At 41.3% G+C, this 26,217-nt stretch overlaps 2 protein-coding genes across 10 annotated transcripts in view; one reads left to right on the forward strand and one right to left on the reverse strand.

Moving 5' to 3' along the window:
- Positions 1-26,217, forward strand: part of LOC133549726 (putative transmembrane protein INAFM2) — a 118,137-nt gene that overhangs the window by 51,612 nt on the left and 40,308 nt on the right. The window lies entirely within an intron of this gene.
- The window catches only part of LOC133549724 (coiled-coil domain-containing protein 9B), a 62,737-nt gene that overhangs the window by 17,543 nt on the left and 18,977 nt on the right, over positions 1-26,217 (reverse strand). For all 4 annotated transcript variants that reach the window (XM_061895440.1, XM_061895441.1, XM_061895442.1 and 1 more), the window contains exons 2-7: positions 21,940-22,044; positions 21,703-21,807; positions 21,471-21,626; positions 20,804-20,947; positions 13,706-13,750; positions 2,175-2,353 (exon numbers count right to left, since the gene is read on the reverse strand). In XM_061895440.1, coding sequence (XP_061751424.1) covers positions 2,175-2,353; positions 13,706-13,750; positions 20,804-20,947; positions 21,471-21,626; positions 21,703-21,807; positions 21,940-22,044 — 734 coding nt within the window. The remainder of the gene's footprint in view (positions 1-2,174; positions 2,354-13,705; positions 13,751-20,803; positions 20,948-21,470; positions 21,627-21,702; positions 21,808-21,939; positions 22,045-26,217) is intronic.

Raw genomic sequence — 26,217 nt, forward strand, 5'->3', positions numbered from 1 at the left:
AGTGTATGTCTATGGAATATGCAACTATAAATATTTCATACGTGCTTATACTAACAATTTTGTTCTAGACGGCAGTATTGTTCAACTAAAGACACCTATAACATATGTACAACTTGCGTACTATTGTGTGCTTAGCAGTTGTGTAGGTGCTAGCTCTTGTTAGCGTACTATGTTAAACCTTTTGTAAATAACTTCACAAAAATACACAAAATACCAACTTTGTGTGCTTTTTAGAGGACATTTAGATGTTAACTGTCTGTCCACCTTTGCACAAGTAAACTGCTAGTATTGGAGCTCATATCAGATATTTTACATGCAAGTCAATATCATCCGATAGAACCTACTTTCTTTGACACTATATATACATTCACCCATTCACACACACTTTCACACACTGATGGCAGAAGCTGCCATGCAAGACCCTAACCACGACCCATCAGGAGCAAGGGCGAAGTGTCTTACTCAAGGACACAACAGACGTGACGAGGTTGGTAGAAGTTGGGGATCGAAACAGTGGCACATACATATATATGTGTATATATATATATATATATATATATATATATATGTATAGTTTGCAAATACATCAAAGATGCTATTATAATCCATTTCTAATGGATAAAGCTTTGGCCTGGACAAGAGGTCATCAGGTGGTCCCCAACGTTCACAGAGTGTTTCGACCCTTAACCACAACACTCTCCGGTTGGTGTGTCAGCAGTGATTGGCCAGATCACTGCTCCTCTCATCCAGGCTTCCAGCTATTGTCCTCTCTTTTATGCCAGAGCCAACAGGAGGCTCTCTCCGCCGCTTCTCCCAGCCTACGAACGGCTGTTTTTCTCAAGTGACCTCTCAATCCAACCTTTGTCATCATATTCCACACAGATTGCGCAGGGAATCCTCGACAACCAACTTCCACTGTCATCAGCCATGCTGTCCACCCCTTGTCCCGGCAGTCCTGGACAAGTTGTTGGTACTTTGTTTTCTTCCTCTCTGCCGCTTCCTCACATCCCTCCTCCCACGGGACAGTAAGCTCCACCAGGATGATTTTCTTTCCCTCTGGGGACCACAAAACTATGTCTGGTCTCAGAGTGGTGGACAGTACTGCCTCTGGGAAGAGGAGCTTCCACCCCAGGTCGACCTCCACCTCCCATCCCTGGGCCAACTGCAAGAGGTTTTGGTTGGCTTGGCCTTGGACAACAGGTCTATGACCCTCTTTCACTAAGGTGATGGTGCTCAGCAATGGTTTTGTTTTGGCTGGGTGTTTCTTTCTCCTCTCTTGCTCTAAGATGTCTGCGAGCATTGCCAACATCTTGTCATGGCGCCACCTGTATCTTCCCTGGGTCAATGCTGTTTTGCACCCAGACAGAATGTGCGCCATAGTTCCTTTACCGCCACACAACCTGCACAGCGGGTCCTCCCTCATTCCTCACCTATGCAAGTTGACTGGGGTCGGCAGGGTGTCATATACTGCTCGAAGCAGGAATGAGATACGAAACGGCTCCAGCCTCCACAGTTCACTCCACGTCACGTTCCTCTTGGGAAGGTTCCACCTTGTCCAGGCACCTTGGGTAGCGAGCTCGATGGCTTTAGCTCTTCTTCCTTCTTCCTCAAGGTTTCGGACTTCATCCTGAATCAAGGTCCTCCTTTCCCTGGGAGTGGACTTGGACCACTGCTGGAAATGTGATGTTCCTAGACCCTGTCTTCCAGTGCAGAGGCTTCCGATGGTATCTTTGGTCCTGAGAGATGATTCTGCCTGGGCAATAGCAGTGCTAGCGGCCCACTTCCTGCCAGATCTTGTTCTTATTCCAGCTTCCCTGATCAGCCGATCTTGGGAGTCCCTATATATATATATATATATATACATATACATATACATATACATATATATATATATATATATATATACATATATATATATGTGTGTATGTATGGGATCGAAACATTCCTAACCTAAATACTGTATCTGCTTGTCATCTTAATCCAGGATTGAAAAGCAAGGTATCCATCAGTAATAACATAGAAATATGAGGTGATTATACATGAACATTAATGGAGTACATTCTAACTGATATGTGGCTCTCAATGAAAACAAGTTTGACATATCGGACATTAACAAGACCAAATTTCATAAACCAGCTTTCTTCGGTGTTTGGAGGATGGTTTTAAAGACTTACATGTTATCTGTTTTGTCCATGTCCCACGCCCGCTTCCACTGGCCTTTAGCGTTCTTATGACGTGCCACTCTCTCCTTGTCAATCTGCTCGCGCTCCTTTTTCCATCGCAAGTACTCCTTCTGCTCCTCCTTCGAAGTAGGGGTGCTGAGGTCTGTGATGTCCCCTTGGCTTTCCAGTTTCTTAGAACAGACAAAAACTGTTAAAGTTTTCAAAAGGGTATGAGGGATGGTAAAGAGAACACGTGATGATAACCATAAAATTAAAGAATGAAATGTACATCCCAGGTAAATGAGCTTCATTGAATCTTAATGTGAAAAGACTCACCTCTCAATCATGCATCATTCAAGTTAGTAAAAAGGCAATTTATAGATGCTATGACAGTGGTTTACTTATTTTTTTCTCTTCATGACAGTTAAATGTGAAGCTTGCGTGGCATAACAATGCCAGATTTGTTCGTCCGTGGATGCGTCGGGCAAGACCACAGTGTAAGATAAGCAACAAAGGATTTATTAAACTAATAAAAAGGGCTAGGAACAGAAATACTGGTGCTAAGCAGAAAGGCAAACAAATGGCGCTAGCATGGAAGCTAGGAATACAAACAGATACACTAAACTTGGCACAAAGAAACAAAAAGGAAAAACAAAAACTACTAGCATGAAAGCTAGGAATGAAATAAACCGCAGCGCGAGAGCTAGCGAGTAATAGCATGAAAAGTAAGTCATCAACAGTTGCGTGAAAGCAAAGTAGGATCCGAGACAGAAGAACGAAAAGGGGCAGGCTTATATAAGGCAGTGATCAGTAGAAACAGGTGTGCGGGAACCGAGAGTAGCAGGTGGAAATAATATGCAGCCATGGTGACAAAGCAAACAGGAAATAAGGAAGTCCAAACAACAGGATGTGAAAAAAGGAACAAAGCAACAATATGTGAAGATCTGACCAACGGATCACAACATTAAAGCTGCTACAGTTTTTGCACTGCATTATAACCCGCCCCCTTTCTGGTCCGAACATGGCAGGTCAAAAATGACCTTCCAATTTTGAGAAATATAAACATTTGTTAAATCTGTTTACTTTAACCACTATTGCTACCATATGCAAGTTGATTTGTTTTATCAGTCTCCTGCCTTCTCCTTTATTGTGACGTGTGCATTTTGTCTTCAGTTCATTAGTCCTTCGCGAGGGGCGGACCTTGAGGCACACATTCTACTTATTAGCCTGCTAGTATTTAAGCTCGTCACTGACAGCTTGGCCTTGCCGGTTATTGTTTCCTGAACTCCTCACGTTTCATGCGCCTGCTTCACCTCGCCAGTCCTGGTTCATTGGTCGCTCCTTTTTTGCTGTGCTCAGTGTGCCCTGGCCTATCCCACTGTCGACTTCTGAGGAACCTGTTTTGTTCTGTGATACATGATGTGCGCTTCTACCCCATCGCCTTTTGTTACTCCTTTTTGACTAAGTAAATGTTTTACTCTTTGTAAATCAACCTTGCCTCCCGTCTCTGCATTCTGGGGTCAACTCCTTGACCATACAGTTTTTATTTTTTTGGGTTAAAAAAATATCTTAATTTGTAAACCGGGGTTTCTTTAAGAAAAATACTTAAAAGACATTTATTGGAGTATTATAAATATTATTTTATAATTACTTCTATGGAGGTCATACATTTTAAAATTGCTAGGTGTTACACTGTACAGTGCTTTATTGTAGACCGAAGTCACAAAAGTGTTGACTTAGTACTACTTGGTTCGATTTTAATACATTTGAGAGATAATCAGCTGAAAAAAACATGTCTCATCAAACATGAGCGACCATAAAGAGGAAGACATAAGCTAAAAAAGCAACGCCATATCATATGATGGGTTAAACCAGCCATCCATTTCATACCGCTTGTCCCGTTCGGGGTCGCGAGGGTGCTGGAGCCTATCTCAGGTGCATTACAGCGGAAGGCGGGGTCCACCCTGGACAAGTCGCCACCTCATCGCAGATGATGGGTTAAAAAAAGTAATGAGATTAATTCTGATCATAACGCGTCTTCCCAGGGTCAAACACCCCAACACCTCCTCCCCGCCCCCACATTGCATTGCCCCCTCCCAGGAGGGCCCGCCCCACTATTTGATAAGTACTGCCCTAATGCAAGATGGCTTCCTCAGTGGATGCCAGTTTTATTGCCTTTGGGATGCACTGATTATAAAAAAAAGCCTTGTGTTGGTCTGCCGTTATTATTGTAAAGCCACACAATGGATTGGACTGGGATAATAGCGCAGAAAAGCACAGCGTACAGTAAATGCAATTAAGTTCCCTCCCTCCATTCTCCTTTTAACCTGTTTATTGATTACTGAAGGGCCGCAGAAAGGACTGTGTGTGATACTGAAGGGAGATGTGATGCAGGCGTTTTAACACATCAAAGAGGACACAGGCTGTGCGTTCTAGTTATAAAAACCCCGCAGTGAACCAGGTCTACTGAGAAAAATAATCTGTTAAAAGCCATTTTGGAGGAGAAAACTTTTTTTTTTTAAGAAAATACAGGCTGAGGAGACTATTGCTGCTTTAGGATGATGTTGTCACGCATTGCGGTGCTTTGAGTCACTAGAGAAAAGTGCTATATAAATATAATTCACTAAAATATATAATTCACTTGTTGCGCGGAGTTGCCACCTGAAGGATGCACTTTGACCAGACAGGCAGGATTGCAGGTAAGAACTTGGTTTTTAATACAAAAATAAAATAACACTGGTACAAAAAGGACAAAATAAAGCGCGTGCCTACGCACGGAAGCTAACGCTAAACTTAGCAGGATACAAAAGGGTCCCAAACGGTGACGTAACGAACACATGCGAAATTAAGACGGAACTTAGCACAACTAAAGCAGAGAATACATACGTGAATGTTGCCGTTAGCACACAATGGACCGAGAGCAAACTAAGGAATCAGGTGGGCTTGAATACAAAAATAATAGTCAGAACACAGGTGCACCTGACGCCAGAGCAGGTGAATCAAATGGCGAAACCATGGCGACGAACACAAACAAGGAAATACATAACTGAAGGGATCGGCAAAGTCTAGAAATAAACATGATCAAAAACATATCAAAAGGCAAAACCATAAACGATCCGAGTCGCGGATCGTGACACTGTCCCCCCCTTAAGGGGCAGATCCCAGATGCCCGAAAAACCCTGAAGTACAAAGAACCCCCCCCACAACAAGACAGTCCAAAAGAGAAGGGAGGGCGGAGGGAGGACCTGGTGGAGGGTTGACAAGTCCCGTGTCCCGGAATCCACCGAGGACACCATAGGTGGCGCCGGCGGGTGGGACGTTGCTGCCACAAAAGACTAGGCGGGCGGGCCCGCAGAGGCCACATCCGTGGCTGATGAGGACCAGGCGCGTCCTGCGAGGAGGACGTCCTGGGTAGGACCACCACCGTGGCTGGCGTGGGGGTCGACGCGCCCGCTGAGGAGGACGCCCGGGATACGGCCACACCCGTGTAGGTGGACGCGCCCTGCGAGGAAGAGGACCTGGGCACGGCCACACCCACAGCCGACGCGGAGGCAGATGCGCCCGGCGTGGACTTGGGCGTTGACTTGGACTCGGGCGTCGTCTTGGACGTTGACTTGCACTTGGGCGTCGACTTGGACTCGGGCGTCGACTTGCACTCGGGCGTCGACTTGCACTCGGGCGCCAACTCGCACTCGGGCGTCGACTCGCACTCGGACGTCGACCCGCACTCGGACGTCGACTGGAACTCGGAGGTCGACTTGGACTTGGACTCGGAGGTCGACTTGGACTCGGAGGTCGACTTGGACTCGGAGGTCGACTTGGAGGTCGACTTGGACTTGGACTCGGAGGTTGACTTGGACTTGGACTCGGAGGTCGACTTGGACTTGGACTCGGAGGTCGACTTAGACTTGGCGGTCGAGCTCGGCGTGGTGCAGGCGTTGGAGGTTGACATGGTGCCGGCACTGGGGCTAGCCTTAGCCGTGGACTTGGCGTTGGATGTTGACGTGGTGCCGGCACTGGGGCTAGCCTTGGACGTGGACTTGGTGTTGGGCTAGGTGATAGCATTGGTGCAGGTGGCTCGTCTGTTGGCGCGGGCGGAGCCAGCGGCAAGGCAGGGAGCAACCTCAATGGAAGGTCTGCCTGTCCTACTGACAGCCATCAGCCTTGCCCTCCCCCCTCAGGAAGCAGATTCCAGATGCCTGAAGGAGCGGGTGGGGGGGTATTTGTGCGAACTTGGATTCTGTCGAGGGCATGGGAGGGTGAGCGCTTGGAAGCCTGGAGGCTGGACTTGTGCGTGTGCGCCGCACGCGTCCCTCAGGCAGATTGACAGCAGGTGCCGGGGAGGAAAAGCCACACGGGAAGCACCTGGCAGTCGCTGCTGAAGGAAAAGTTCTGCCCTCTTTTTGTGCACGCACCTGCGTGGCGCCAGGTCGCTGCTGGAGCCCTCGCCTCACGGGTGGTGTGACGTACCCGCGCGGCTGGCAACGCGCTGAGGAGAACGTCGGGGTGGCTTGTGAGTGGGGGCGGAAGCGGTCCTCCGCGTCCGCTATCCTCGCCACTAGTAGCCACCACGCCGCCACAGCTTCGGCCGGCAGATCCTCCTCCGGCAGCTGTATCTCGTCCTCGCTGTCCCATGGACGAGAGTCTGCTCGGAGCTCCCGGAAGATCTCCCTTTTTTCCTCGTCAGAGAGGAATATCTGCTCTGGCTGGGGCTGGATGAGTGCGAGGTGGCTTTTGGCTCGGTCCATTCTGTCACGCATTGCGGCGCACTTGTTGCGCGGAGTTGCCACCTCAAGGATGCACTTTGACCAGACAGGCAGGATTGCAGGTAAGAACTTGGTTTTTAATACAAAAATAAAATAACACTGGTACAAAAATCCCACTTCCAAAGACATGCACCTGGGGATAGGTTGGCAACACTAAATTGGCCCTAGTGTGTGAATGTGAGTGTTGTCTGTCTATCTGTGTTGGCCCTGCGATGAGGTGGCGACTTGTCCAGGATGTACTCCGCCTTCCGCCCGATTGTGGCTGAGATAGGCGCCAGCACCCCCCGCGACCCCGAAAGGGAATAAGCGGTAGAAAACGGATGGATGGATGGTACAAAAATGACAAAATAAAGCGCGTGCCTACGCACGGAAGCTAACGCTAAACTTAGCAAGATACAAAAGGGTCCAAAACGGTGAAGTGCCGAACGCACGTGAAGCTAAGACGGAACTTAGCACAACTAAAGCAGAGAATACATACATGAATGTTGCCGTTAGCAAACAATGGACCGAGAGCAAACTAAGGAATCAGGTGGGCTTAAATACACAAATAATATACAGAACACAGTTGCACCTGACGCCAGAGCAGGTGAATCAAATGGCGAAACCATGGCGACGAACACAAACAAGGAAATACATAACTGAAAGGATCGGCAAAGTCTAGAAATAAACATGATCAAAAACATATCAAAAGGCAAAACCATAAACGATCCGAGTCACGGATCGTGACAGATGTGATTCTGGCAGGGAACAATGTACCTCTCAATACATTATTGCTAAAAGCAACTATAAAAACAATGAGAAAATAGAGACACAGCTGAGTGAGATGGCTTAAAGGCGGATGTTTTCACCTTCAGGTGTGTACCAATCACAGCCAAGTAAACATGTTGCCTTACTGGAACAGGAATCCAGCATCTGTGATCATCCTGCTATTTTCCATCTCCCCCCACCTTCTCATCAAGCCCCCATAGGGCACTGGGCATCACAAGGGAAAGTGCTTCTCACATGTTCCAGCAAGCCTACTGACACTCACCCTTGCCGCCATGCTTAATGTTACTTTTCAATGTTTACCGGGGAATGAGAGACAATAAGAGGGGCAGAAACCTGCATGCTGGACACTTTATTAGGTACACCTGAACAGCCCACATAAATTTTACCAAAAATTAAGCCTTAACAGAAACAAAAGTGTTCACTTTTCATCCAAACAGTCAGCAATATGTCAATGTTAAATAATATTTAAAACTAATTTAATAAAAGTAAGTGTACAATGTAATGCTTTTATGGTGTTTTTGTTTTGAAATTGCACAGTACAGTGGTGTTTTGGTGGCAACTTTACGGCGCTTGAACACTTGTAGGACAGTAATCTGAAATAAAAAAAATGTGGCTCTTGTTTGCAGTGATGTAGTATCATTACCAAATATTAGGCCATGTTAAAATAAGAAAAAAGATGTGTACATTTTTGATCAAATCTTTTGATCATTAGAATGTTTTTTAATGTGCTAAGACAAATAAAGTCATACTGATTAATAAAAGTGGAATTTTACTAAAGTAACTTAACTGTAAAGACTGAAAACAAATTGACCTAGTATATTCTTTATTATGTGCAATATGATTGTACTATTATAAATAAAGAGGTTGTTTTTTTTCCTCAAAATATTATGCCCACAAGATTAGGATTTTATCCTCATAATATTTCATTATTCTCATTATCACAACTTCATTTTTGTAATTAGAATTTTTTTTAATGTCAAGTATTTGTTACTTATGTGTTAATTATTTGTGACATAAAAGGCTAAACCATTCTGATAAACTAACACATTTGTAATCATTGGATAGTTTAGTTTAGTGAGGTGTTCAGATCTGCCAGAGCGCCCAGAAAACCTCAAACTTGAGAAGAAGTAAAAGTGTGCAGAAATATTCTGCAGAAGTATGAGGAAATAACTACAACATTACACTTCATTAATTAACAGTGTTACAAAAAAGATCAATTGGAAAAATACCTAATATTGGATATAGAGAACATTCAAACCCTTTATTCATTGAAACTAAAATACTGAAATTCCACAAAATAGTGAATTTGCAAACAGCTAAAATTATGCACAAAACAAACCATAATGCGCTACCAAAAAACGTAAAACAATTATTCTCAACCAAAGATAAAAAAATCATTTAAAACATTTGTACGCACGAACAATACTCAAGACCTTTTAGTATATCAGTATATGGAATTATATTATAAAATAGATTACGCAAATAAATCAAACAATATACTAACATAATCCAATTCAAGAAACTCTTCAAACCTAAAGTGTTTACAAAGTTCAAAGAAGAAGAAGCATGATAAATATTCTGAATGTATTGATAATCTTATTTATCTCACCAGATGAAATACAATTAACTTCATGAATTATTTATTTATTTATTTTTTCATGTCATTAATTAAGAAGTATATTGTGAATAAATTGAGAACAGGGGGGCAAACAAAAGTGTTAGCAACTGTTATGTAAAAGAAAAGGGGTAGGATTAAATGAGCTCTGCTTTTTCTTACTCCTTTTCGAACATTTTGAAAAGTGAAACTGAAAATTGTGATGTATGATGTTGTATGCATGCATGTTCAAATAAAATTCAAATTCAAAGTTTTCAAATGTGAACCTGCAAAAGGATCGTTGCCGTTGCCAGAGGAGAGCAACATGCGGCATAACTCCCGTGCAGGAACATTCTCCAAACAATATTAAAAAAAATGATTATGTGTTAACAAACAGTTTTTATGAAGAGATGTGTGAGGCCAAAACACAGCCAGATGTTTTTAGATATGTCACATTAGAAAGCAGAGACTTTGTGAGCAAATAGCTGAAGTGACAGCCGAAACTGTGAGCAACTAAGAGTGATCGCTTACTCTTAAAAAACTATAAGTTCGTTAAGCATGTAAAAGCGACCATTTTTTAAGTCACTCTTAACACAACCCTTGTGACAAGACGTTGTCATTTTTCTTAGTGCGTTAGCATAGGAGGAGCATGTATGTTTAATGCTTTGAACCAGGAAGATGACGGCTCAGAATGATGGCGGATCTCACTGTGACAAACGGCAGCTTTAAAAGAGAGAACCAAAACTCAGATTACAAGTGCCAACATGAGCATAGTGATTGTACAGGCAGTACAGAATCAAAAACCGACGTCAGTGTGTAAAGGATATCACCACATGGGCTCAGGTACACTTCAAAAAACCACTGTCAGTAACTACAGTTTGCTACATCTGTAAGTGCAAGTTAAAACTCTACAATGCAAAGCCAAAGCCATTTATCAACAACACCGAGAAACGCCGCCGGCTTCGCTGGGCCCGAGCTCATCTAATATGCACTGATGCAAAGTGGAAAGTTGTTCTGTGGTCGGATGAGTCCACATTTCCAAAATTGCTTTTGGAAACTGTGGACGTTGTGTCCTCGGGACCAAAGAGGAAAAGAACCATCCGGATTGTTATAGGCGCAAAGTTCAAAAGCCAGCATCTGTGATGGTATGGGGGGGTATAAGCGCCCAAGGCATTGGTAACTAACACATCTGTGAAGGCACATTAATGCTGAAAGATACATACAGATTTTGGAGCAACATATGTTGGCATCCAAGCAATGTCTTTTTCATGGCCGCCCCTGCTTATTTCAGCAAGACAATGCCAAGCCACATTCTGCACGTGTTACAACAGCGTGGTTCTATAGTAAAAGAGTGCGGGGACTAGACTGGCCTGCCTGTAGTCCAGACCTGTTTCCCATTTAAAATGTGTGGCACATTATGAAGCATAAAATACGACAACGGAGACCCTGACTGTTGAACAACTAAAGCTGTATATCAAGAAAAAATAGGAAAGAATTCCAATTGAAAAGCTTCAAAAGTTGGTGTCCTCAGTTCCTAAACGTCTACTGAGTGTTGTTGAAAGGAAAAGCCATGAAGCACAGTGGTTAACATGCCCGTGTCAATTATTTTGCAATGTGTTGCTGCCATTTCATTGTAAGTTGATGATTATATGCAAACAAAATTAAGTTTCTCAGTTCAAACATGAAATATCTTGTCTTTGCAGTCTATTCAATTGAATAGAAGTTGAAAAGGATTTGAAAATCATTGTATTCTGTTTTTATATACGATTTACACAACATGCCAACTTCACTGGTTGTGGGTTTTGTACATCAAGTGCGCCCTTAAACACTCATTTGGCCTGACTGCAAACAAGCAGGCAACATGCAGGCAGGCAACTGTCATGATCTGGCAGCTCTGCTGGTTTATGGGTCACGGGGCAAAGCCCCCTGCACGCACACCTGATTCTCATTTTCTACTTAAGCTCTCCAGTTCCTTCACTCGGCGCCAGTAGATTTCCTGTTTATTCACCCTTCCAGTAGTGAACATATCCTCTGCTTTGGCTCCACTCACACTCTTTGTTCCTTATGGCTCAGTAACAGCGTTGCCTTCTGTGTGCGATTTATCTACCTCACACCTTTAGGACGCATCCTCAGTTATCTTTTCTTCACTCCATTTTGAGTGTTATTTTTGTTATTATTCAATTTTTTTTTTGATCTGCGTTGGGGTCCTGCATTGGGGTCCTGCGTTGGGAGCCGATCGTGACAGCAGCGAGCAAGCAACATCACTTCTGTTCACTTTGAAGCCTGTCCTCTCCACTCAACTTGTTTATTCCAAGCCTAATGGGTAAAACAGCTCTGAGTAACTCCAGTGACATTTTGCACGTCAGCCATGCAGGGCAAAGATGTGCACTACATAAGGGGGCTGGGGGCTGTGCATGTCAACCTGTCGACTATTTCTAATTAAGTTTTTGTTCTCAGACTTCAATTACCAGAAACCAAACAATCTGTATAATTTGCACAGAAACCGTCACCATTATTAACTGTTCTTGTACATTTAATGTGATATTTTTAACACCGTTACATAAGAAGTAGAAAATAAGTTGAACATTGATTAGAGCACAAGAAGTTAAAGATAACAAAATGTCAGTGCCTCAACAACCATTAACCCAGTGGTTCTTAACCTTTTTGGAGGTACCGTACCCCACCAGTTTTATATGCGCATTCACCGAACCCTTCTGTAGTGAAAAATGAAGTGTTTTTTTTTTTTCAAATTCAAGACAAAGTTGTATGCTTTTGGTAACACTTTAGTATAGGGGAACATATTCTAAGTAACAAATACTTCATTTAGAGTTATTTGGACACCAGGGGAACATATTCTAAGCAATAAAGACTTAATTTAGAGTTTTTTGAACACTAGGGGGACATATTCTAAGTAATAAAGACTTAATTTAGAGTTATTTGGTTAGGGTTAAATTAAGTCTTTATTACTTAGAATGTGTTCCCCTAGTGTTCAAATAACTGTAAATTAAGTTTTTATTAGACTTTAGAGTTATTTGGTTAGGGTTAGGCTTCACGGTGACAGAGGGGTTAGTGCGTCTGCCTCACAATACAAAGGTCCTGCAGTCCTGGGTTCAATCCCAGGCTCGGGATCTTTCTGTGTGGAGTTTGCATGTTCTCCCCGTGAATGCGTGGGTTCCCTCTGGGTACTCCGGCTTCTTCCCACTTCCAAAGACATGCACCTGGGGATAGGTTGATTGGCAACACTAAATTGGCCCTAGTGTGTGAATGTGAGTGTGAATGTTGTCTGTCTATCTGTGTTGGCCCTGTGATGAGGTGGCGACTTGTCCAGGGTGTACTCCGCCTTCCGCCCAATTGTAGCTGAGATAGGCGCCAGCGCCCCCCGCGACCCCAAAAAAGGGAATAAGCGGTAGAAAATGTATGGATGAATGGATGGTTAGGGTTAGGGTCAGGGTTAGAGGGTTAGGGTTATACTAAGGCCATTCCGAATAAGGCATTAATTAATACTTAATGACTAGTTAAGAGCCAATATGTTACTAATTTGCATGTTAATAAGCAACTAATTATGGTGAATATGTTCCCCATACTAAAGTGTTACCATGTTTTTTTCACTGGTGCACAATATCAACCATGCATGAACATCACCTTGTTCAAACAACAAAACTAAGACAGTGCATAAACTCACAACAAATTACACACCTGCAAATAAGTCAGCTGTTGCCGTAGCTGTAATATGCCAACAGGGAGAAGTTTGTATTTACACGAAGAGTCGAGTGCGTTTTGATCCCCGCCGAACCCCTTAGGTTGACTCACCGAACATCTAGGGTTCGATCGAACCCTGGTTAAGAACCACTGCCTTAACCTCACTGCTTGTCACTGTTTGATGACATGCAAACACAGAGGGATGACTACTGCTTAGAACCGATACCAATTAACAAGCTTTGTGTGTGTAACAGAGCCGCAACCTCCCAATCGGCAAAAGACGCTCTGTACATAGAGCCTGGCAGTCTGTGGGGGCCTCATTTTGTGTAAAGCAACGCAAGTAAAATTTAAGTTAATAAATGATAGGGCGCTTCTTATAAAATTGTACCGCAAACTTATTCCTAGCCCCTTACCATGCTTTCTTCTTTGATGATAATATAATTGAAATTTCTTCTAAACACTACTATTGTTTCCCAGGGTGCACTGTTTGTGCTGTGCTGGTGATTTGACATGCAAGGATTGACGAGTTGAGGTTGTGCCAGAAACATGTGTACAGTAAATTGATGTTTTCATTGTGTTCAATTTATTATTTTGAACCAAAAATATAAATTATTGAAACATTTATTTCATTATTTTTAGTACAAAACATTTCAAAAATGAATTCAAGTTTTTTTTCTGGCTGTGCACATTGTTATGAGTACGGTATATTAAGTTACCTGGCAATCATCCTCAGTGTGTTTCTGCTCTTGTTTGAAGTCACCCTGCAAAAGAGAGAGGAAGAATGAATTAAAGAAAAATAAAAGAGGCATACCTCGGTAATGTAGCTAAAGAAAAAGGATCACATCCCTCCTATGATGAACTGCAGGTAAAGCAACAAAAATAGAAGATTTAGAGGCCAACACTGCTTTCTAGTGGACCGATTGTGTCAAAGCATGACTTAGTAACAGCATCCTGGGGCATATTTCTTTCCACTGCAATGATGTCATCAGAGCAGTTTACATTTTTAAGTGGCTTACTCAGTATATTACAAGAGGATACTTGTGTTTTTCTGACAGCATGTTCTGCTTTGCCATGATGATTCCTTTGGTCATTAACAGCAACGCAGCTGCTATTAAGAAGGTAATTGCGGTAACTGTGGTGGTGGTGGTAGTCTAAAGCAGTGGTTCTCAAATGGGGGTACGCGTACCCCTGGGGGTACTTGAAGGTATGACAAGGGGTACTTGAGATTTTTTTTTTAAATATTCTAAAAAATAGCAACAATTCAAAAATCCTTTATAAATATATTTATTGAATAATACTTCAACAAAATATGGATGTAAGTTCACAAAGTTTGTAAGGAAATGCAACAGTGCAATATTCAGTGTGGACATCTAGATTTTTTCCATAAATATTGATGTTAAAGATTTTTTTTTTTTGTGAAGATTTGTTTAGAATCAGTTCATGAATCCAGAAGGATCTCTATTACAATCCCCAAAGAGGACACTTTAAGTTGATGATTACTTCTATGTGTAGAAATCTTTATTTATAATTGAATCACTTGTTTATTTTTCAACACATTTTTTGTTATTTTTATATCTTTTTTTCCAAATAGTTCAAGAAAGACCACTACAAATGAGCAATATTTTGCTCTGTTATACAATTTAATAAATCAGGAACTGATGGCATAGTGCTGTATTTTATTTATCTTTTTTTTCAACCAAAAATGCTTTGCTCTGATTATGGGGTATTTGAATTAAAAAAATGTTCACAGGGGGTACATCACTGAAAAAAGGTTGAGAACCACTGGTTCAAAGTACCATCAAACATTGATTCACGCATGTCACACTCTGATACCTGCATCGACATCTACTCATACGCAAACTCTAACATCTACCTTTCTTTTCTTTATTGTCATCTGTTCTCTGTCTCATACTCCTCCGTCCCCTCTAACCCTGTCCTGGCACCCTGCCAGGCCTCTCTCTTTGGGCTGCATAATGAGCCTTTTCAGGGCAAGAAAGCAGTTGAATGTTAATTAGATCAAATCGTCCTTTTCAGAGAGATGGGAATGGCAACACAAATCATGCAGAGCAGACCACTTGAGGTTGCACGGAAGGTGAAATAAGAGACTGGAAAGCAGACAGTGGTCTCCACTTTTGTTCTCCTCTCTCTCCATCCTTTCTCTTGCTCTTTCCCCAAGTATGTGATCAGACAACAGCCACCTGCGTCAAGACATTGATAGACGCACGTCTTTCTCAGTTGTTTATTTGCAAGCAATGCACAGTATTGTTACAACCATTGTTATGCAAGCTATTCAGACCAGATAGGTGGGTGACATTTAGAGCACATGGTATAGTAGTACTGGTTATGTAAACAGCAACAAGCACTAGACAGATCACCAGGAGTCAAAGGGGACTGGTGCACTGGAGCGCAAGCTATAATTCAAGTGGTGATTCAGTGTACCAGATAAATAAAAGGGACAGAAAAGAACAGCTCGTTCAGCAGGAAGATTTAAAGCTTGCTCGTCCACTATTTTAGTGTCGCTTCCTGAGACAGAACTGTCTGTGTCTGTGCTTACGGCGATGAGGATCAGCTGCATGTGCTTCAGCTTATTGATGGACTGGCGAGCAAGCATGTGTGTGCGTGTGACCGGGTTTCAGACGGAGCAGCTGTCTCAAGGTTTCCTCATACTCTGAGGCCCTAAGGTCAGTGGCAGTGTGGCATTTCACACCACAGCCGGGAGGGTACGTCATGTGCATGTGTCAAAGCATATCGGTGCTAAACGGGGTCTACGGTAAACTCAATTCTTATCGGAGGAGACATCTCACATGCCAACACATCAATAAAAAGGCCTTGCAAAAGGCCTTGGAAGGATATTACATTCTGTTTCACATGAAGGACTGCTAATGCATCAATTATTCATTTCCTTGTTCAGGGTCACGAGTGCGCTGGAGCCTATCCTGAGAGTTGGGATCCACCCTAGATTGGTTGCCAGTCAAACACAGGACCAATACAGACAAAAACTCTTAATCACATTTACCTGGCATCCATGAAAACCCTGGCAAGCATTGCTTATATATCATATGTATTATGGCCAAGGCCGTATCATTTTTCTTTTATTCTAGGGTGCAGTGAACTTTTCCATTGTGAATACACAAAGGGCCTGACCTACTAAGATCCAAATAACAAGTGGTAAATTTTGTGTGCAAACTATATACAATTGCATGTACTATTAGGGTGATCTATTAAAACTCCTTGTGCAATTAATAACAAGTACAAAAGTGGTGCAGACCACCCTATTTTAATTGGGTTTTTTGCTTGTATACTGGCAATCACCATGGAGACACTCATTTCCCTCCACGTTTATGGCATCATATGGTTCAAACTGTGGCGTTTTCCCATGTTGTTGACTTGTAGCACACAAATATAATATGAACCACATCTGGGCTAATTTGAAGGGTGATCTCGACAGCAGAACCTACATTTAGCACGCTGAAGGTGCGCTCTGGGAGGTGTTGCTGGGTTGTAATGGTGCAATGGTTCCTACTGCAAGAAGATTATTAATTTAGAAGATATATCATAACAGACAGACACCATCCATCCATCCATCCATCCATTTCTACCGCTTATTCCCTTTTGGGGTCGCGGGGGGCGCTGGCGCCTATCTCAGCTACAATTGGGCGGAAGGCGGTGTACACCCTGGACAAGTCGTCACCTAGTCGCAGGGCCAACACAGATAGACAGACAACATTCACACTCACATTCACACACTAGGGCCAATTTAGTGTTGCCAATCAACCTATCCCCAGGTGCATGTTTTTACGGGGAGAACATCCAAACTCAACACAGAAAGATCCAGAGCCTGGGGTTGAACCCAAGACTGCTGGACCTTCGTATTGTGAGGCAGACGCACTAACCCCTCTTCCACCGTGAAGCCCAGACAGACACCAAAACGCATCGATTCAATTTGTTTTAATCAGCCCCTTAAAGGAGAAATGCACTTTGGGGGGAAATTTGCCTATCCTTCACAATTATTATGAGAGACGCATGTCTTTTTTTTTGGGATTCTAAAGATGATTAAAAAAGCGCTCGCAAAATACAGCCATTGGTAGTCACCATTGTAGCCTTCAAAGCCACCTAAAACAAATTCAAAACCATCCAATGTTTTACATACATAGTGGGAAAAAAATAAAATATATATATAGTGTAGTAACAGACATGTTCATAACAATATATATGTACAATATTTACTGTATTTGGTCATTTTAAGCATTTTTGGAACTTTTTTCCTCGGCGCATATTATTTCCGTTCCCATGGCGATACACTTCCGACTTCCAGCAACAAATGTTTGCTCGTACTTCCGGAAACAAACAAGTGTGTTTTCTAATCATGGCAGTCTTGGTAACAGACAACAAAGATGAGAATTGAGATTTAAAACTTTATCATTTTGAAGCTGAATATCTGGAGGAGGATCTGCTGCCTATAGAAGCGAGCACAAAGCTGGACGAAATGGACAACTCTCCATCGAGTGACTCACAATAATATTGATCTTGACACATGTTTGACGCCATGCTTGTTAGTACAACTACATACACTGTCGAGCTATCTGTGTACAACCAAAACATGACGGACACTGTAATATGATTGTTGATGTTTTTCAGTCACGACAGATTGGTGTCTTAATGCATTGTGTTGTGCATTACAAACTCAAAAGCCATTCAGCTTCTAATGCAATAGTTAGCTTACGGCTAATACCATAGCATGCCGTCGCAAGGCATTACTACGCTAGAAAAATAATTCCTCAGTGTTTGCTCTTACAATAACAATGTGGCTACAGCGTAGGTATTATACAGGTTACGGAAAGTAAATTATGTATTGTTTGCGGTTTTTGGATGCATTTTCCAAGTGATTTAGAGGCAGAATGGATTATCCCATTGCTCGCCACCTATAACGAGAATATTTTTACAAATTAGAATGCAAAAAAAATACAAAAACCTTTTGCCTTCTTGTTTCTCATAAGTATGGGAACGATAGACAACATTCCTAAAAAGTGCAGCTCCTTTTTAAGTCATCCAGCAGCTATCATTTCTGAATCAACAATATGTCAAATATTTTTATTTCTGACAGTCCATATATGTTGACATGCACACAGATGTAATATTCTCTCTCTCTCTTAATCGTCTCTTTGCCACGAGATTGTTTCCTTTCTAACAGTCATTTGTGCCTAACTGTGCTAGTGTGAGCGTACATTCGTACATTGCAGACTAAATATAGATGCAATACATCGGCTGGAAAACAATTTCCGACATGATTGATCACATTGTTTTTGCTAAATGATTATATTTGCGTCTCCTCCTCCCAGTATTGTGGGTGTTCTTATAATCAGCATATAGTCTGCCTATACATAAAGACTCACAGGCTAGATGCATATGTTATGTCATGACCTATCATATTGGTCATTGGCATTTTGGGTTTGTTGTGGGGTTACATGTTTAGTGTTTGGTTTCTGTGTAGCGCTCCTATTTTGGTGTCCACTTCCTTTGGGTGTCTTCCAGTAATAACTTAACCACTGACTGAGTGCTTTTTACTCAACACCTGCCTCTGTTTAATAATTAGTGTTCCCACCTGTTGCCAACGCTAATCAAAACCCTTTATATACACGTCTCACCATCCAGTCGGCATGGGATTACTGTTTGCCTTTATGTTTCATGTTAGCTCTATACAACGACCTATGTTTTCGTGCGATGCTAAGAACCTTATGTTTTTGCCTTGAGCTTCATGTGCGTGCATCTGCTTTGTATCTGGCTTGTTTAACGTTTAACATACTTTTTTTTACTTGCACGCTGCTTCTGCCCCTGCATATCGGGACCACAACACCTCACCGTGCTGAACCGTAACATTTTACACATTTAAAAGCCTACTGAAATTAGATTTTCTTATTTAAACGGGGATAGCAGGTCCATTCTATGTGTCATACTTGATCATTTCGCGATATTGCTATATTTTTGCTGAAAGGATTTAGTAGAGAACGTCCACGATAAAGTTCGCAACTGGAGAAAAGCCTCGCCTCTACCGGAAGTCGCAGACGATGACGTCACATGTTGATGGCTCCTCACATATTCATATTGATTTTAATGGGAGCCTCCAACAAAAACAGCTATTCAGACCGAGAAAATGACAATATCCCCATTAATTTGAGCGAGGATGAAAGATTTGTGGATATTGATAGCGACGGACTAGAAAAAAAAAAAAAAAACGATTTAAAAAAAACACAAAACGCGATTGCAATCGCGTTGCATTGAGACAGATTCATATGTTTTTAGAGACATTTACTAGGATAATTCTGGGAAATCCCTTATCTTTCTATTGTGTTGCTAGTGTTTTAGTGAGTTTAACAGTACCTGATAGTCGGAAGTGTACGTCCACGGCTGGGTGTTGACGCGCTGTGTCTTTGGGAAGTCGACGGCAGCTGTATGGACGGCACAAGCTCAGCTGATATCCGGTAAGAGGCGACTTTTTAACCACAATTTTCTCACCGAAACGTGCTGGTTGACGTGTAGTTAGGAACCATGTCCGCTGTGATCCATACTAAAGTTTCACCTCTGTGAATTTTAAACAAGGAATCACCGTGTGTTTGTGTGGCTAAAGGCTAAAGCTTCCCAACTCCGTCTTTCTACTTTGACTTCTCCAATGTTAATTGAACACATTGCAAAAGATTCAGCAACACAGATGTCCAAAATACTGTGTAATTATGCCGTTAAAGCAGACGACTTTCAGCTGTGTGTGCGCGTAGCGCTCATATTTATAACAGCCCGTGACGTCCCGCGTACACGTCGTTATTACGCGACGTTTTCAAGAAAAAAGTCCCGGGAAATTTAAAATTGCAATTTAGTAAACTAAAAAGGCCGTATTGGCATGTGTTGCAATGTTAATATTTCATCATTTATGTATAAACTATCAGACTGTATGGTGGGTAGTAGTGGGTTTCAGTAGGCCTTTAAGTGGATCAGCTTTGTCTGCGCTACCAAGTTTGCGTGTGATTTAGAGCATGCACACCTTTTGTAGATCAGGTTTTATGTGTTTAATCATTATAACATCCTACAATATAGGGTGTGGTTAACATATTTTGTACACCTTACATGAAATTAAAAGACTGCCTTTACATTAGTAAGCGAAGGTTTTATTATGTCAACACATAGTTACTGGTTTGGATTTATTTAATTTCCAGTATTTCCGATCAGGAAAATTGTTATAGAATTTAAAACATATTGAACCAGCATCCCAGAACGGATTGTGTTTGACTTAAGAGGTTCCACTTTATATGAGTTAGTTTGTTCATACAGTTATTACAATTTAAGTTAGGTTCATGATTGAAGATAAGAATTAACAACCTCATAAATATAAATAAATTTTTTTAAATAGAGAAACACTTTTTTTTACGACTATGCCACCCTCCACCAAATGTCATGGTAACTATGTAGTTTTTACAAAATTGCGCTAATAGACACTAATAAATACACCTCAAAACAACACCTGTTGTTTTGGGGCGTGACTACAATTACATGTATGTGTTTCAATTTTGACTCAACAGAACAACAAAATAGACAACGGCAGCTATAATAGTTGTAATGGCCCCTTCCTCTCCCCAATCCCACGCCCCTTGATGCACTGCCTGTGTCTGCCAGGCTCTATGCACCACCGCCAAATGGGCGTGGCCTGTCTGCCATATATGTAAAACAGTTCAGTGATTCATGAGAGGGGACACAGACAGGGCATTGGAGTAGAAGATGTATTTTAAATGTGTTTTCTCTGCATATTTCAATGTTGTACTTCCAACCTGTGCTGTCATGTCCTTCTTGGTCATGTGACGTGGTTGTTTTCCCATCCCCGCCGCCTCCACACTACCAGCAGGTACCTCATCGGTCGGGCTCTTGACATCTGAGGGGTGGTCTGGCCTTTTCTCACTCACCACCCTCTTACCCTGGAAATGGTTGTTATTGATAACATTGTGTCATAATTGTACCAAGATGCACATCAAGGAACTTTGTAAGGATGACCAGCACCATAATAGTATGACTAAATTCTCTCTGAATGACTATAATCATAATAATGGTTCTCGATAGAATGCAGATCTCCACCAAGACCAAACAAGCTTTCAATTACTTTCACCCAAGGGGTCATGTTTAACCAATGATTTGTTTGGCAGCAAGCTGGAGTTGGATATCTATGAATGTGTACAGTATAATTGACACCATCTTAATTTCCACTCGGGGATTAATAAAGTACTTCTGATTCTGATTCTGATACTGATTGGTGTATATTTGTATTGTTCAGGCAATGCTGAAAAAGTACATACATACATTTTATCCACTCTTTTGTCCAAATAAGGCAGCCAAACAAATGAAAACGCATCTCCATGCATGTCTGCAATAATTACATGTTATGGTAATACTAGTAATATCCCAGGATTTAGTAAATTATTCAGATTTAAGACCGTGTCTTGCCTTTTTGCCAGCCATCGTAACAATTAGCTGCTTCTGGACTCCTCTGTCTGCACCCTGCAAAGCAATTTTTTCCCCTCGGCCTGCTCCTGCATGCTGGTGTCCATTACCATTTGTGGAGCCGCTGTTGAAGGACTTGGTCACCACCATGCGACTTTCCTGCTCCACGTCGCGGACAATACAAATCAGTGAAACACTCATCATGTAGAAAGTTTCTCATAAAGTGAACGCTCACACAGGCGGACTTGTTGATTGTGATTGTGAGGTCGTCAGCTTTGACCCTTCGGCTCTGCACGGCCATCCCTTCCTCTTCTGCCCGTTTCTTGTCTTCTTCAACCTCCTAAATGCAATCGAACAATACATTAACTACAGTCGTAGTAGATATTAGCGTTTTCAACAGTGCTTGCATTTGTTTTTTGTAATTCCTCAAAGCTCGTTTCCCCTCTGGCCGCCTGTGGGCACTTGTTCTCACCTTGTATCTCTTCATGAGCGCTTCATTCTTCCTCCGGAGAGCCTCAATCTTCTTGTCTAACTCCAAGTCCCTCTCTTGATCCCTCTTTGCCATTTCACATGGCATCTGTAAGGGCACATAATACTTGAGTGTAAAAAAAAATACTAAAATAATCCGGTTTCAAAGTTGTAATTTTACTTTAATCAGGAGCTTCAAACTTGCTACTAAATTTCATATAATAATGTAATTGCAATGCGCACACCCTGGGCGGCTAATACCGGTAGTAAAATATACTGTGACAATATTTAATCCCACTAGACGCTATAACTACAATAATGGTGCAAACACAAAAAAACAAAACACATTGGGAAACACAAAGAACTACTTTTGTTAGCAAGCAGAAATGTCTTTAAACAGTTATGGGCAACTCAAGTGTCAAAATATAAATTTTTTACATTCAATTTAACATTTTGAATGCCTCAAAGGGGTGACATTATGATATTTTGTTTTTACATTTTGAACACTTCCTTCGGGTCTACAAAACATGTAATGGCATTTTTTTGGTCAAAATGTTGTATTGATTATGTTTTACAGACAGTTTTCAAGCCGCTTTCTGACCGTCTTTTCAGGGTGCACTGTTTGTGAGCGGTCTTATTTACAAGCCTCCACTTTGACTATGTCTTGTCCCTGCCGGCCATGTGGAAGTTTTTACCGTTTTCATATCTACTGACAGATATTAATTAGAACCATACGTAACTTTGTTCAAGAAATGGCAACAGTGGATAATGCATGTGCATGTACAAGCTAGTCTGCCCCACAACAAGAGGAAAGAGAAAAAGAAGGAACTCATTGACGACAACGGTAGTCTACAATGGTGAACTTGCGCAAAGACCTTCAAATAAAGCTTTACTATATATGGAGATATCTGCTGACTTCACCAACGGAAAAAAACGTAACTAATTGGGCAAATTCCAAGTTCAAGGAAGTATGAAGGAAGAATAGATTGTTTTACAAAGATTTCCGCCATGGTTTGACTCAGTGGCGTCGCCAGACAGATTTCACTTGGTCACGTGCCCCAGTGTTGATCTGCAGTGCCCCAGTAAAAATTTCACCAATAAAAAAAAAACGCTTCAGAGTTTTAAGTCTACATAACATAGACAACAGCGCACATACTACTTAGTATAGTAATTGATTGCTACTGTATTCACTCCACGTAACAATAAGCACATGGCTAATTAATATGGTAATTTATTCACATTTGGATCGAGACTTCGGTTGAGAGAGAGAGAGAGAGAGAGAGGGGGTGGGGTGCGAATCACTGCTGAGGTAGGTAACGTTAGCCAACAACAATTTGTTAATTATATTATTTTGATTTTGATTTGACTCAAACTGTAACTCCTAGATGGATATCAGAAAGTTATTCGCCCGCAGCAGAGTAGAAGCACCGAGGAATGAGAGATGTAAGTGAAGTCCTAGCTAGCTATGCAACATCATTGTCTTAAGTTGAAGCTAAGTTAGCTAATATTATTCCTTGTATCAGACAAACATTCATTTGCTGTACGAGCTGTCGGGGGGATTTCCAATGAACATGAAACATAATGTTGGTTATTGTCTGCTGGTTCTGCATCAATGATGATTTGGAGTCAGCAGGTGTGAGTTGAGTGCTTTTCAAATGGTTTATCTTCAGGAAGAAAAACATTTTTCCATATCATCAAGTCGTGAGACAAATTTTTAAATCATTCAAGTTTATTTCACAGAAAAATAGCACAGTAGACTTGTCTTGTTAATCGGTGTGACTTTGACTAAAATAATCTTGTTTTGTCACCAGAAAAATGGCTACAGCTAAAGCATCTGGTTTTGTTTCCAGAAAAAATAGTAACATTTCTGTATTTGTTTTCATAAAGATGGCTGAAAATATCGGGTTTTGTTGCCCCATTTAGATTTTTTGAAAATATGTTTCCATGTCTGTCCTGAGTCCTCCTCGAACTTGTTAGTTGGTTTGCCTTTTGCTGAAATACTCACTAATAGTCACTAGAAAAATAGCTAAAAATAGCTAGTTTTGTTGCCACAATTTGATTTTTTTCTCCCCAAACTTTTTTTTTTTTTCATGCACACATCTGACTGCGACTCACTGAAAATGACACACAATCCACTTTTATGTCACAACCCACGAAATGGGAACCACTGGTCAACTGTATAACAGTTACTGTAATATTTCCATGTCTGTCCAGAGTGATTGACCACTTTGCAAAAATGAAAACGAGACGTTACAGTTTACTTCTCAGAAAATAATTCCCTGAACAGACACACAACAGTTGTTCATTTATTCTACTACTGTGGCTTTATTGTTTTGTGTATATTTTATAGTTTTGTGTATCCAAAATAGGATTAGCCACATTGCCATAAATGGAAATTAAATAATATAAAAGAACCCAGAGATGTATGGGTGCTTTATTTTTTATTTTACTTTTGTAGATGTTAAATTTGCAGATGATTACTGCAATAAATATTTCAAAAAGATTCATTGCTCTTCCTTTTTGCTTTTACCAGTAGCAGTTTACAAGTCTGGAGTAAAAAAGTGCACAAGTAGGTCAAATGCATTAGTTAATTTCAGGTGGTTAATCAAAGATCCATACAACATAATCTGATATGATTTCATAGTTTAAAGCACTATTTATGTATTTTTTATTATAAATAAGTGCTGAAAATGTTTTTGCTTGCGCGCTTTGTGCGCTCACACGAATGATTTGTGCCCCAGGTGTGCCCCAGTACAGTATTAGGTCTAGTGACACCCCTGGTTTGACTTCAAAATTTTGTGACTTATGCAGATCCCAAATACACAAAACAGGTAGCAATTGGTAAGCAAAGTTGGTTTTGCATAATAGGTCCCCTTTAAGGAATACCACGGCAAGAGATCCCTATAACTGCTAGTAAGTAGGTAACAAGTACAACACATTTATTTATTTATTTAAATTAAGTCACATTGTTAAAACAGGATTCTGAAATTAAAAATTTGGGCCTGATATACTAAAGGTTTGTTTTTATTAAAACTACAGCAATAACAACTTAACTTTTGTCTGCAATGAGGTGGCGACTTGTCCAGGGTGTACGCCGCCTTCGGCCTGATTGTAGCTGAGATAGGCACTAGCGCCCCCCGCAACCCAAAGGGAAGAAGCGGTAGAAATGGATGGATAGAAGTTAACTTTTGTGATTAATAACAAAAAACGTTCATTAATCAGTCAATTTTTTTTGACCACACCAACTCCTTTACCCTAATTGTGGATGGTAGTCAGTGATCAGGTCAATACATATGTCAGTGCCAAGATGATTGAAGAGAGTCTGACTGATGTGCTCACAGGTAGATTTCACTTTAAAATACACTTTGAAATTTAGATAAAACTGTTTACGTGTTTTAAGCAAATACATGACATGCATTCAAGTAAAATATTCTGACAATAAAATTGCATTTGTTTCAAAATATTAAGGTCCTTTTTAAAGTCAATTTTAATGATGCACGTGAGAAATAACTTGTGATCAATCATGATTAATTAGTTAAGCAAAACAAGGAGCGCAATCCATGTAGCGTGTCTGTCATCAAGAATATGCTGAATATATGCTGGTTATCAAAACACCCACAATACTGTGAGGAAAAGATGCAAATATATTCGTTCAGCAAGGGCCATGTGATTTATCACCCCTGCGGCCGCTGTGGTGCGTTTTTATTCAGTATATCCAGAAAGATTTGCTGATGTATTGTGAAATGATATGAAAATTGCCTGATGTATAATGTTGTAGGTATGTCATGTTCGAAATAAACTAAGAAAGAAAGAGGAAAGAAAGAAAGGACGTGCAAACTCACAGTTGCGCAGAAATAGCTGTAAAAAAGGAGACACTTGCTCTGGAGCTCTGTCCTGCATATGCTGGTCAACATTTACGGACGGTCAAATATTTAGCAGTATCATTTTATAGCTGCTGAATGTTTTAAGCGGCTGATTGAAATAAACTGCCGCGTTTTGTGCCTGCTGTCGTTTTTTCATTTATAAGCTGTGTAGACCACACAAAAACCTCATTTAAATAAGGCTGTTGCAGCAAACTGCTTGGTGCCACGCCTCTCGGGGTGCAGAACTTGGTACCAGGTAAATTAAATCCCAATTAGCAAGCAGGCCTCTGCACCAGGTGGAGTGGATCCCAATCAGCGCACCAGGTGGCTTTATATTGAAGCTGTTATGTGCACTGGGAGAAAGGGAAGACAAAGACGGTGAATTTTGGTGCTTTGGACAAACAAAGGATTGGAAATTA

Source organism: Nerophis ophidion, linkage group LG03 (genome assembly GCF_033978795.1).
Source record: "Nerophis ophidion isolate RoL-2023_Sa linkage group LG03, RoL_Noph_v1.0, whole genome shotgun sequence".
NCBI lineage: Eukaryota > Metazoa > Chordata > Actinopteri > Syngnathiformes > Syngnathidae > Nerophis > Nerophis ophidion.